Raw genomic sequence first — 14,585 nt, 5'->3', positions numbered from 1 at the left:
AAGAGCAGACTAGCATGACCAGTGTTTCCTGATGAAGTGTTGACAGATTTGTCACAATGCTTTTGTGCAAAGAGTAAGAACTCTCACATAAACCCATGAAGACCAGAAAAATTGAGTTAAGGTTCAACATCTTAACCTTATTGCCTAATTTCTTTAATGAATTTTAGGATATTTTCAAGAAAACATCTTCAGTCACACATAAAACTCGAAACAGCAAAAGAAGAACTTCTGCAGCCCTCAAGCTAGATGAATTTGTTTTATGCTTGTAAGTGAAGTGACTCATTGGCTCAAGGAAAAAAAGTTCCCTTTAACCTGACTTTGAGTAGATCAGTACAAATGCACACTTTTGAGTATATGCCTAGGCTTGGCAGAATTTGATTTCTTTAATAAATTCAATGGATAATATAGATGTTTATTTTTAAGCTTTTTTTTTTTTTTTAATTATCTGTTTAAATTTTCAGTTGTGGAAAATTGGGGAGGGGGGGACAATGATTTAATGACAGCAGACGTCGAGATTCGAAAAGTTAAACCTACCTAAATGTTGCACTGCTCCAGCTCCACTAATGCCAACATTACAACACATTTTATATACATTAAGGTGGGACTCTAATTTAAAGTTCTCAAGCAGCACTTTTCTTACTTTGCCTATTGTAAATTTTGATCATCGTCAGTGGAAACTGTGTGTCTCTGCACGTACACCAACATTTACCAATACAAATCTAATCCTTCCAAGAACCTTCCGGCAAACCGACCACAGGGAGGGGAGAGGCATTCTTGCCTTGAGTAAAGGAATGCTTAATTCAATGCTATGTAAAGAAACATGGCTCTCTGCATATCCTCAGCCCCTTCATCCTCAATAGAACTTGAACAGGTGGGAGTGTGGGGATCTTCACTGATAATCTATATGAACAAGTTACAGGTAAGCAATTTTCTCCAAGTCCTAACCATTATTTTTTGGCTTGTTGCTATTTATAAAATTGGGGGGAAAACTGGCACTATGAAAAAAATGTGGAAAACTGTAGAAAGAAAAAAAAAAAAAAAAAAAAAAGAGTACCCAGCACTGCTCACCATGAGTAAATATTTCCGTTTCAGCAGAGACTATTAAGGCACTATGAAATGTTAGCAGCATCAAGGTCAGACTGCTTTTAGTTAAAGCAACATTAATCTAAGAGATACATCTCCTTATTTCATAGTAAATAAAATAAAAGCTAAAAGTCAAAGCCTAAGTAAGAAAATTCAGAGATGACTGAAGTGTGTATAGGCCATTTTGAGATCAATATTCCTTTTCCAGAGTAGACTGTGCAATTGGGTCTCTTGCTCAGCAGATCTCGCCTTTCGTTGATTAGTTCATTATTTTAACAAGTATTTGCTGTTTGGCACCAAAAAGTTAAGCTAACCAGCTATCAGACCACAAAATGAATTATTCTTTTTACGATCAAGACAGTAAAGGAAATGATACAGCTTCTGTATTAAACATTAATTGATTTTTCCATTATTACCACCTGCTGAGGAGGGGCAGCCCATTTTATATAGCTGATGTGGTTTTAAAACCTCTGAATTTGTTTTATGAAACTAAAAAGCTAACAATGCCTGTTTTCTTACTCAAAGTGTTGTCACGTTCCAAGTATCTGGAAAATACAACCAGTTCTTTTCAGTGTGTGGTATTTTGGCATCACCCAAACTGCTTTAGTTGTATACGCAAGCGTCATAGCGTAAGAAGCATGTAACTAGTGTACTGCATAATTGTTTCTGATCTACTAAATCAAATGCAAAATTACATTCATTAGAACATTTCTTAAAGTAATGTGAAAACGAACACTTTTTATGATCTTCATTATAGTAATCAGTATGATGCCATAGTGACTATATCACATTTCAATTTCACTACCTTCAGATTATACTATACCTTTAGCATACAACAGGAACTTCAGATAAGACTTGGCTCGAGAACACATCATAAACAGCAAAAGGCTTCAACTATATTTCTTAAGGAGTGGTCTCACCTTAGCTGGAAGTTTGGGATTCTCAATCATCTTTCCAAAGGCGGATAAAATTACACACATAAGTGCAGAAATCAGCATCATCACTCCAACTGCCGTTAACCATGATATACTGCAGAAATAGCATAAGCTTTCTGCTGATGTGCATACAATTACATGAACTGCACAGAGCATCAGGCACATCAAGTAAAACAGCAGAGAAAACAGCGGAGGTGAGAGTGGCACTTCAAATTCAGCCCTGCTGCTCAGTGCTTTCGACATGCTGAGCAAAAGCAGAAGTAGAACCTAGAAAAGAAAGCAAAAATATTGGGAGGATCACTAGACAGATTCAGAACTACAGTTAGAGTATTCAGCAAACATTTAAAGGAAAACAGTGTTGTTTTTCCATACTAAATTGCTAGTAAATATATTTTGCAACAAGGTTGTGTGTGATGGAAGGTACATGCCAGACTGGGCAGTTTTATGCCAATTGTAACTGAAGAATACACTTACATATTTTAGTGTTTTTAAACCGATATACAAACTGTTGCACAGAAATCCTGCAAGCACTCCATATACAAAACTCCCACTGATTTCAATGGCATCCCTGCACAAGGAGGGCTTGCAGAACATGGTTTGACGTATGAAGAAATGATTACTCATGCTATGCAATAACTGCAGTTTTTTGAGATGTGTCCCCCTATGGGAGCACCACTCCAGGTGTGCTTGCGCCCCCTCTGTGGCGTTGCCAACTTTCTAATTCCAGAAAACCGAACACCCTTCCCCCGCCCACTGCCCCACCCCTTCCAAGGCCTTGCCCTTCCCCCACCTTCCTGAGGCCTCACTTCCCCGCCCACTCCATCCCCTCTCCCTCTGTTGCTTGCTCTTCCCCGCCTTCTCTCGTGCTCATATTCACTGCAAGGCCCCAAAAGGCATATTATTGTTTTGACAGCTGTATTATGCTAAGTTCATGTTTTATTTGTTACAGGACATTAGAGCTGACAGCAAAATAGTCAAAAAGGGTAATTTTTTTAAAAAATGAAATTTCACAAAGGTTTTCATTATTCTCTCTCTGCCCTCTTCCCATTTTTCGTAACCAGCTCCACCTTTTTTCTTCACTATTGTTATTGTGTGTGGAATTAGAACCACACATTAACACAGTTGCAATGGGTCCATTAAAGGCCCACTCCTGAAGCCCAAATACAAAGCCATGGAGCACCACCACAGAAATGCACACCAGTCCAGAAAACTATATAAATAAACTGGTAGAAACGGACTCCCATCCCTCCATGCAGATACACGTGTATTCATGTGTAAACATCTAGCATGCACTAATGCATGTAATTCCACATTATTTAATATTACAATTATTGTTTAGTGCCTAGAGACCCCAACTAAGATCAGGGCTCCAGGGTGGTAGGTGCTGGATATACACATAAAAAGAGAGAGTCTACAACAAAGAGTTTATAATGTAGCTCAGCAAAGGTGGGGATAAATGTAGGATACATTGGCTCTTCTGCAATTACTAGTTGACAACTTCACCTTTTAAGAAATAATACATTTCTTGTAGAGTTCCCTTCTCTTTTAAAAACTTATTATGAAATGAATACACACATATTTTATGTCATCAATTTTTTTGTGCGCAAGCCAGCAAAAGGAATAAAAGTCAAATAGTTAGGCTGCAAATTGTATTCACACACGTATACAAACATGCGGTAATACACATACCTCTCTACACAAAGACCCACAGTCTCTTACATACATACAACGCATGCATGCATACACTTGCCTACACAGAGACACTTCTTCATACACTTTTCCAGGGGCTGCCTAAATCACCCAGCTGGGAAGGGAGGAGGGTGGGCTGGAGGGGAAAAGATGGGGGGGGGGGGGGGAGAGAAGATGGGTGGGTGGGTTTGTGTGTGTGGAGGAGAGAGACTGGGGAGGGAAAGAGGCCAAGGATGAGAGCAGGGTCAGGGTGAGAGGGGGCAGTGAAGGAGAGAGGAGGGGATGTGGGGTGGATGGGGATGCAGAACGCTACAGGTGCATGAGGATGTCGGGGGCACAAGGGTGTAGAGGTGAATGGAGTGCAGGGCTGTGGGGGTGGCAGCTCTGGGAGGTGGAGAGGATGGGTGGGAGAGTGCTGTAAGGGGTACAGAGCTGGGATGGGTAGGTGTGGTGGGCAGGACAGGATGGGATGGGGAAGGGATGCAGTGACTGGGGGATGGGGATGCAGAGGGGTTGGGGCAAGGAAGAATGCAGTGATGAGGCTGCAAGGGGGCTGGGATTGGGAGGGATACAATGACGGGTGGATGGGGGTGCAGCCTCATTCCCAGCACTCGGAGACGGGGATACACATAAGTCGAACTCCTCCTGGTTGCTGGCAATGGGGCGACAGACAAACCGCGGTCAGAGGCAGGGCACGCACCACAGCTCAAACCCAGCCACACAAGGAGTGTGAGGAGAAGAGGGCCGGGCAGCAGCAGGAGAGGCGCCCACCACACGACCCCTCAGCCACCACCTGCGGAACGCTCTCGAGTCGTTCTCGCGCTAGTTCCTCCCCTGCCCTGACCCAGCCAATGAGATGCGCCTACGGGGGGGTGGGGGGGGGGGTGAGGGGGGAAGCACACGGACCCCCCTGGCTGCCCCTAAAGCTAGGGCCAGACATGCCGGCTGCTTCCCAACCCGTGAGCCACACAGCACCGCAGCTAGCAGGGAGCCTGCCAGCCCCATAGGGCAGTGGCTCCTCCAAACAGACAGTCAATGGCCCTGTCAGCAGTGCTGACCGGAGTTGCCTGGATCCCTTTTTGACCATGTGTTCCAGTCCAAAACCGGACACCTGGTCACCCTACCCGTGTGCCTTTGAATGGAGATTTCTCATAGCAGTGTCCGTTCAGCCCATGCACATGTACTAGTCAGCCTCGTGCCCCAAATCATTATTATATAGTGCTGCACAGGTGAACCCACCCACAGTTCCTTCTCTACTGTGGAGCTGTAGAACAGAGAACTCAAAAGCAGAGGGGAAGATGGGTGGGCAGTGGAGCGCCCATAGGGACACAGTTCTCGAAGAACTATAGTTACTGCACAGGGTGAGTAACCATTTCTTCTTTTTTGAAGAGAGTTTTTATCAGTGCCCCATTCTAGGTGAGTACTGAGCAGTTTCCCTTTAAGGAGGAGTGGACTTTAGAGTCAAGTCCAGTATAGAAGAAAGTACACCTGAGCTGAACATAGTATCAGCAGCAGAGTCATGAGTTATTGCATAGTGGTTAGCGAACGTATGTACAGAAGACCAAGTAGCAGCTTTACATATTTAAATAATGGGCTCATTTTTGAAAAATGCCATAGAGGTAAAAAGGGACCTTGTAGCATGACTTCATATGTCTGAAGACGCTTGAATATTATGAGGTTTGCAGCAAGAATTAATGCAGATGGATATCCACTTGGAAAGTCTGATTAGAGATTACAGACCTTTTTGATCTATCTGTGAGCAAGACCAACAATGTTGGGGGGGGGGGAGGGGGTGTCTTTCTGAAGGGTTCAGCCCTATCCAGATAGATGTAGACAAAACTCCATTTGAGGCCAATGAACCTGAATGCTAACCAGTATAACCTCCGCTATTCCAACATGCCACCTCTAAGCAGAAACAGGAAATCAGGCCAAGTTCCACAGTGGTTCGCAATGTGCACAAATGGAATTTGGACAAGGATGAGATCAAACAATAGAATTTTAAGGCAACATTTAAAATACGTCTCAAGGTTAAAAGTAAGCGCACACTATACCATTGTGCCACCTGCATTTTCATGAATCATTGCCAAGAGTCAGCTTTTATCACATAATGTAGTAAAATGTGCAAACAGACATAAAAGCAGCACCCTCTACCCTCCATGAGAAACTGAAGATCCACATCTCCTTACAGCAGGCTGCCAGTCTTCTCTTCCCCCACTATACTTTGCATGAAGTCACCCTGGGTTCTCTGTGTCAGGTTCTCTCCCCACAGCCTCTCTTCCCAAACCACACAGCCACCTCAATGCTGAGTCCAAAGCTAAAGAAGCAGGCAGGACCCTGCAGGAGGAATGAGTGGGACACAAGAGGACAGACCAGTTGATCAGCAGGGTCCTCAGTAGTCATTGTTTATCCTAAACAGGAATGCTACCCTTCCTCTGCTTCCCACAGAGGGAGATGCTCCCTTTCCCTTTTCCATGGCAGCTATAGCTGTCCCCAGCAGCCTGTATGAACTGGTCAGTTTTTATGGTCTTTAGTGTCTCAGGGTCAGTGTTAAGGTTTCAAGGATGTTGGAAGTCATCACTTATGTATTCCACAATAAAGAAAATGCATTAAGTTTAGGTCTTAACTAACCTAGACAAACTATGATCAACTTCCGAGCCAACACATACTTATGGTACTAGAAGTAAGTGCTATGATGTTATTGGTCACAATTATTTTTGCCTATCAATAGATGTGGATCTTTATACTCTATAAGCCTTCATATTTGTAGACTGGAATTCATTTGGACAAGGAAGTCCCGGATGACTGGAAAAAGGCTAATGTAGTGCCTATCTTTAAAAAAGGGAAGAAGGAGGATCCTGGGAACTACAGGCCAGTCAGCCTCACCTCAGTCCCTGGAAAAATCATGGAGCAGGTCCTCAAAGAATCAATCCTGAAGCACTTAGAGGAGAGGAAAGTGATCAGGAACAGTCAGCATGGATTCACCAAGGGAAGGTCATGCCTGACTAATCTAATCGCCTTTTATGATGAGATTACTGGTTCTGTGGATGAAGGGAAAGCAGTGGATGTATTGTTTCTTGACTTTAGCAAAGCTTTTGACACGGTCTCCCACAGCATTCTTGTCAGCAAGTTAAGGAAGTATGGGCTGGATGAATGCACTATAAGGTGGGTAGAAAGCTGGCTAGATTGTCGGGCTCAACGGGTAGTGATCAATGGCTCCATGTCTAGTTGGCAGCCGGTGTCAAGTGGAGTGCCCCAGGGGTCGGTCCTGGGGCCGGTTTTGTTCAATATCTTCATTAATGATCTGGAGGATGGTGTGGATTGCACTCTCAGCAAATTTGCGGATGATACTAAACTGGGAGGAGTGGTAGATACGCTGGAGGGCAGGGATAGGATACAGAAGGACCTAGACAAATTGGAGGATTGGGCCAAAAGAAATCTGATGAGGTTCAATAAGGATAAGTGCAGGGTCCTGCACTTAGGATGGAAGAATCCAATGCACCGCTACAGACTAGGGACCGAATGGCTAGGCAGCAGTTCTGCAGAAAAGGACCTAGGGGTGACAGTAGACGAGAAGCTGGATATGAGTCAGCAGTGTGCCCTTGTTGCCAAGAAGGCCAATGGCATTTTGGGATGTATAAGTAGGGGCATAGCGAGCAGATCGAGGGACGTGATCGTTCCCCTCTATTTGACACTGGTGAGGCCTCATCTGGAGTACTGTGTCCAGTTTTGGGCCCCACACTACAAGAAGGATGTGGATAAATTGGAAAGAGTCCAGCGAAGGGCAACAAAAATGATTAGGGGTCTAGAGCACATGACTTATGAGGAGAGGCTGAGGGAGCTGGGATTGTTTAGTCTGCAGAAGAGAAGAATGAGGGGGGATTTGATAGCTGCTTTCAACTACCTGAAAGGGGGTTCCAAAGAGGATGGCTCTAGACTGTTCTCAATGGTAGCAGATGACAGAACGAGGAGTAATGGTCTCAAGTTGCAATGGGGGAGGTTTAGATTGGATATTAGGAAAAAACTTTTCCACTAAGAGGGTGGTGAAACACTGGAATGCGTTACCTAGGGAGGTGGTAGAATCTCCTTCCTTAGAGGTTTTTAAGGTCAGGCTTGACAAAGCCCTGGCTGGGATGATTTAACTGGGACTTGGTCCTGCTTTGAACAGGGGGTTGGACTAGATGACCTTCTGGGGTCCCTTCCAACCCTGATATTCTATGATTTTCTTTGATGCTGTTCCTATTTGGGGTTTATTCTAATACAAGAACACTTATCTGTTTGTTTTCCAAGCAAAGGTATCCTAATATTTTCAAAGCATTTTCAAGATATCACTCATCTAGTTATGACCTAAAACTGCCATTATGGACATTAAGGGCAAAAGAACTAAGATACCTGCAGAAATTGACCCAAACCCGTAAAGCCACAGTGAGCCTCCATTTTCTCCTCTATAGTTAGAGAAGAACAGATTTATAGAGGACAGGTTATTATAAAGTGGCTCAGGTAGCAGTGCCTATGTAGTTAATCACACAATCAACTACTTGCCTGATGTTTTCCATTCTAAGACCTTGTTTTACCCAGCCCTTTCCATTCTAATGCCCTATTTTCAGTTTCTTATAACCCCACCAAGCTAATGGTTTAGGCTGAAATTTTCCATGTTTGCTGTTTGGCATGGGATGAATTTTCTTTTTTTAAAGTCTCAGCAAAATCACAGCTGTTTCTCATATTGATATTTTGTCCATGTTAAAAAATTCGTAACCATTTTGTTGAGAAGCTCTAGTACCTCCGATATTTTGGATCAGAGACCTGAAATTTGGCAAGGGTCCCACAGTGACAGGGATGTGCTTTTTACCATCTTTGTGAAAATTCATCCATATTTGGACATGTTCTGAACCCCAAAACCTCGGTTCACACATGCTCATTTAGTAGACTACGACAGCTATGTTAGAATCTCATAGAATCTCAGAGTTGGAAGGGACTTCAGGAGGTCATCTAGTCCAACCCCCTGCTCAAAGCAGGACCAATCCCCAATTTTTGCCCCAGATCCCTAAATGACCCCTTCAAGGATTGAACTCAATCCTAGGTTTAGCAAGCCAATGCTCAAACCACTGAGCTATCCCTCCCCCACAAAGATGTTCTCTGAAGATTTCATCTGTACTGAGCATGCTCCAACCCCTCACAGATCCTACATGCTGACCACACAACGCATGTGCTACCCCACAGATCAACAGTGCAGAAACTTCATCTCAGGACTGCAGGGGCTGAGCAGGACTATCTCTGCAATTGGTGCTCTCAGCAGTCAGGGACTGTTGTAGCACCAAGCACAAGAACTAAAAGCACAGAGACTCTATCCTGTGCTCTCAATACTCCCCAGTACTGCCACACTGGCAATGGAAGAGGAAGCCACTTGACTAATACAGATGCATGAAGTGCTGAGGAGGGAGACGGACAAGGACAGGCTGGAAGGGGCAGGGGAGGCCAGGGGCACAAGGGTCTGTATAAACATTAGATTATGTGCCACTACAGAACCTGCCATAAAAATCTAGCATTTCCTGAGCCTCAACATTCCTCTGTCAACAAATAGTAGGCTGACAGAGGAATGCTGTGAAACCCAAATCTTGCCTCACCTCCCTATAGTGGCTAACCCAATACCACTACCACCAGTTATTCCATTAGCTCAAGTAGCAGAGATCTGTTCTGTGGGTCTTCAGGTTTTAACACTGTGATGACTTATGTGGTGTCAATGTGATCCGACATGATGGAATTTTTTTTAAACCTAGAAAGTAGGGCTGTCATGCAATTAAAAAGATTAATCGTGCTGTTAAGCAATAGTAGAATACTATTTAAATATTTTTGGATGTTTTCTACATTTTCAAATATATTGATTTCAATTACAACACAGAATACAAAGCACACAGGGCTCACTTTATATTTATTTTTTATTACAAATATTTGCACTGTAAAAAAAAAATAGTATTTCTCAATTCACCGAACACAAGTACTGTAGTGCAATCCCTTTATCGCGAAAGTTTAACTTACAAATACAGAATTATGTACAATAACTGCACTCAAATAGAAAATGTAAAACTTTAGAGCTTACAAGCCCACTCAGTCCTACTTCCTGTTCAGCCAGTCACTCAAACAAGTTTGTTTACATTTGCAGAAGACAATGCTGCCCGCTTCTCGTTGACAATGTCACCTAAAAGTAAGAACAGGCGTTCACAGGGCACTGTTGTAGCCGGAGTCGCAAGATATTTACGTGCCAAACGCGCTGAAGATTCATATAGCCCTTCTTGCTTTGACCACCATTCCAGAGGACATGCATCCATGCTGATGTTGGGTTCTGCTCGATAATCTCCAGCAGTGGACCGACACATGTTCATTTTCATCGTCTGAGTCAGAGGCCACCGGCAGATGGTTCATTTTCTTTTTTGGTGGTTCGGATTCTGTAGTTTCCGCATCAGAGTGTTGCTCTTTTAAGACCTCTGAAAGCATGCTCCACACCTTGTCCCTCTCAGATTTTGGAAGGCACTACAGATTCTTAAATCTTGGGTCATGTGCTGTAGCTATCTTTAGAAATCTCACATTGGTACCTTCTTTGCGTTTTGTCAAATCTGCAGTGAAAGCATTCTTACAAATTAACGTGCTGGGTCATCTGAGACTGCTATAACATGAAATATATGGCAGAATGCAGGTAAAAGAGTAGGAGACGTACAATTCTCCCCCAAGGAGTTTAGTCACAAATTTAATTAACACATTTTTTTAAATGAGATCATCAACATGGAAGCATGTCCGCTGGAATGGCGGCTGAAGCATGAAGGGGCATATGACTGTTTAGAATATCTGGCATATAAATACCTTGCAATGCCGGCTACAAAACTGCCATAAGAATACCTGTTCTCACTTTCAGCAGACGTAAATAAGAAGCGGGCAGCATTATCTCCCATAAATCTAAACAAACTTGTTTGTCTTAGCGATTGGCTGAACAAGAAGGAAGACTTGTAGGCTCTGAAGTTTTACAGTTTTTAATGTAGTTATGTAACAAAAAAAAAATCTACATTTATCATTTTTACAGTGCAAATATTTGTAATAAAAATAGTATAAAGTGAGCACTGAACACTGTGTATTCTGTGTTACTGAAATCAATATATTTTAAAATGTAGAAAAACACCCAAAAATATGTAATAAATTTCAATTGGTATTCTATTGTTTAACAATGCGATTAAAACGGCAATAAATTTTTTTAATCACAATTTTTTGAGTTAAATCGCGTGACTTAACTGCGATCAATCAATAGCCCTAATAATTATCCACATTTAAAAAAAAAAAAAAAAAAAAAAAAACAAAAACACCTACAAATAGCCTGTTCCAGGCTTCATACCAAAGATGGTATTTGCTATTTTTAGGGCCCAGTCCTGTGAGGTGCTGAGTACTCTCAGCTCCTACAGAAGATCTTAAGCAAGAGTTGAGGGCACTGAGCTCCCTGCAGGAAGCACTCCTTTCCCAGGATTATACCTTTAAGCACGAAGAATAAATGTTCCTACATCTGAGAATTTGACCCGGACTGCTGAAATGTGAATTTTACATCATCATTAGGCACAAACAGAATGTTGTCATAACTGCTGTATACTTTTTATATAGAGAAGCTCTGTTCATGAAGCAATATAGGCTAGTGGATACAAGAGCAGTTAAAGTTGGAGCACATCTACACACTTACTGTAAATATCAAAGGTTTCAGAGTAGCAGCCGTGTTAGTCTATATTCGCAAAGAGAAAAGGAGTACTTGTGGCACCTTAGAGACTAAAATTTATTTGAGCATAAGCTTTTGTGAGCTACAGCTCACTTCATCGGCTGTAGCTCACGAAAGCTTATGCTCAAATAAATTTTAGTCTTTAAGGTGCCACAAGTACTCCTTTTCTTTTTGTAAATATCAAAGTACAGAAAGCGTAAACCAAAGAGATTATACCAAAAGCTTCCTAACACTTATCCCAGAAAATAATTTTGGTGTGTTGAAAAGTCATACTTCATCTTTCAATAGAAAAGAGTTAACACTGTGAAACAGTTACCAATTTCCAGCATTACTCATTACTACAACAATACTATGTAGTCAAAAGAGCAAATTGAACGTTTCTGCTCTTAGCCGCTTCATAATGAGATGTGAATTCACAAGAATATAAATTGGGACGGGACCTCCTGGGTCATTCTCCCCTAGCACAGGCAATGCCATCATATAACCTTCTTCCTAAACTTATCAATTCATACCTCCAGGACTATCACAGTCCCCACCGTCATTGAATACATGTCGTATTGTGCCACTTGCTTGCTCAGTGAAGAACTCAAGATCTTCAGAGCCTCTAAATATTGCTTAAGGACCTTTTTGCCAAGGTTTAAGAGGACTTCTGAATTATTTCCCTCTAGATAGAGCTTGATCCAATTCCCATGGGATTTTTCTGCTATCTTAAAATGCTCAAATCCAGGATCTAGTAAGAAAGAAACAGATAAAAGGATCAGTAAGTAAATTAGTAATTATCAGAGTCCTGATTATATTTTCCCAGGAAAACCTTGCTTCAGGACCTAAAACAATTGTAATTTCACACCGAGAAAGACATAAAACCTAAACAGGCAATCAAGTCTATAATGAGGTAGTTACCCAGAATAAGACTGATTAATCCCCCAAAAATGAAACAAAGCCCTCGAAGTTGAAAATAAACATACTGAAAACAAAAAACGTATAAAAAATTAGAAGAACTTTCTAAACTGACACTCACTCATACTTATGTACTTAAGCCCTGTCAGAACTCATATGTTCTCCATTAGGATCACTAGTTATCCATAATCGGTATAGGCCAGGTTGGATACCATCTGTTGTTGGTCGTTCTCTAGAGGGAACATCAGTTCCTTCATTCAACTTATGTGGGCAAAACAGCAGGAATTTGTATATAATGTGATATGGACTATTTTATTTTAGTTTAAACAATAACACTGCAAACAATGCCTTTTCTGATTTAAATGCAAAGTTTTCCATATTTGTCTCATTGTCCAATAAGACATGGCTTGTTTTCTGGGTTCTATCCAGTATATTTTAAATGTCTTTTTGCAATATGGGGCATGTAACCTATACTATTGATGGTAAAGAATGAGATTGTAAGAGCCCTAATCAGGGGATAAGCATAAAGCATACAAGTAAAGCCAGTCTCTTTCATTCAGAAGGGGACATAGGTACTGTGAGACTAATATTAGACTGCATCCCTGAAAAGAAATAATTTTAAAATGTTTTTTTCCAAACACTTTTTGTTATCAATAAAAACGTGAAATTGTTGAATTCAAAAGACTCAGATTTGCCAGTAATATACGAACACACAGCCATTCAATCTTTTTTCAAGGAGTATCATTCCCTGATCTCTGCAATCAAGTCCCCAACATATACATTTTTGTAATTTCACCTGATAGAGCCAAATAAAATTAGTAGAAACATGCACTTACATCTTGCGGTCAATAATTTCAAAAGTGATTTTGCATGCCTCACTTTTAGGTTGTCCAACCTGAAACACTGTAAATGGCCTGATTTTTCAGATTACCTAACATCTGAGCATCAGGTCCCTTTCAAGACAGATTCCCAAAATCCTAGACTTCTGAAAATCTTGGTACTGTTTCTTAGGAGCATACTATTAAGGAAGCTACGACAGTCAAGATATTTCCAAGACAAGGAGACTTCAGCCTGATCTTCAAGCCTTTTAAATCTGAGTCCGTGAAAAGCAAAGGGATGATCAGATGGTCCGACCTTGTGCACAACGCAGGCCATAGAATTTCACTAAATGGCTCCTGCATCCAACCCATCACTTCTTGTTGAGCTACGGCACATCTTTTGGAGAGAGATTTCATCTGGATTTAAAGACTTCAAGTAACAGAAGCTACCACATCCCTAGGTAAATTGCTCCAATGATTCATTACCTTATTTTAGTCTAAGTTTTCTTTGCTTCAGCTTCCAGCTACTGAGTCTTATGTCTGTCTGATAAATTAAAGAGCCCTCCATCAAGTCTTCTACCCATGTAGGTATTTGCAATCTGTAGTCAAGTCATCTCCTAAATGTCTCTTAGATAAACTAAATAAGCTTCTTCTGTAGAATCTAAAGTTTTCATTTTAAAAATGAAGTTTCTAACACTTATGGTTGCAAAGAAGTTTTCAAATGTGAACTGTGAATTGAGGAACTGTAACCCTCCCAAGTCTGCACACAGAGCTGGTGCCCCAGCTCCTGCTGGTTTGTCAAGCTGCAGAAGCAAAAAACTGCTGCTACTCAGAAACCTGTAAGCAAAAGTAAAACAGACTGCAAATCTAGGAGCAGTAGCAAAGGCAAGAGCTGGAGTGAAAGACTCAAACTGAAGCTGCAGGAAAAATCCTATCAGAGAAACTGCCACTCCGCTCGGCAGCTAGAAATCTCAGGAACAAGGAGGGTGACAGAACTGCACCTACACAGCTGCCAAGCTGTTGAAGGAAAACAATTTTCCTTCTCCCTTCAAGAAGTCAGAGGGTCTTGCTTCAAGGGTGCCACGCACTAATTAATGAAAGTCTGATATGAAAGATGGAGGCCTCAAACATTTTGATAAGAAACTATGCACGCTCTCCCTTCGAGCGGCCTGCAGAAGATTATTTCTCAACTGGTCATTGTCTCTGGACAGTGACTATTCCATATTTTCTATCAGTGCCCATGGCCAGCAACGTGTTGGAATACCCTGGCCATGCCCCGCCCTCTAGCCCAGCCCTTTATCCCTGGGCCAGGTCGGGGAGTGACTTAAGAGCTACAGCAATCCTAGACCAGAGGATTCATCTCATGCTGGGAGAATACTCCACTGACCCTTTAATTCAAGCTAAAAAGTACTTCTTTTT

The 14,585-nt window shown here is 41.9% G+C and overlaps 1 protein-coding gene across 14 annotated transcripts in view; it reads right to left on the bottom strand.

Moving 5' to 3' along the window:
* Positions 1 to 14,585, bottom strand: part of PIGG (phosphatidylinositol glycan anchor biosynthesis class G) — a 154,472-nt gene that overhangs the window by 85,519 nt on the left and 54,368 nt on the right. For 13 of the 14 annotated variants that reach the window (XR_005225869.2, XR_005225868.2, XM_037902271.2 and 10 more), the window contains 2 exons: positions 11,964 to 12,181; positions 2,004 to 2,285 (listed from right to left, as the gene is read on the bottom strand). Coding sequence is in view for 12 of the 14 variants with exons in the window: in XM_037902271.2 (XP_037758199.1) it covers positions 2,004 to 2,285; positions 11,964 to 12,181 (500 nt within the window). In the remaining 2 variants the exon portion in view is untranslated. Of the gene's footprint in view, positions 1 to 2,003; positions 2,286 to 11,963; positions 12,182 to 14,585 lie in introns of those variants that run through there. The other variant, XM_043546522.1, reaches the window with a different exon arrangement.

The sequence above is a fragment of the Chelonia mydas genome, chromosome 5, assembly GCF_015237465.2.
Source record: "Chelonia mydas isolate rCheMyd1 chromosome 5, rCheMyd1.pri.v2, whole genome shotgun sequence".
In the NCBI taxonomy this organism is placed as follows: Eukaryota; Metazoa; Chordata; order Testudines; family Cheloniidae; genus Chelonia; species Chelonia mydas.
This window is presented reverse-complemented; position numbering and strand designations above follow the sequence as displayed.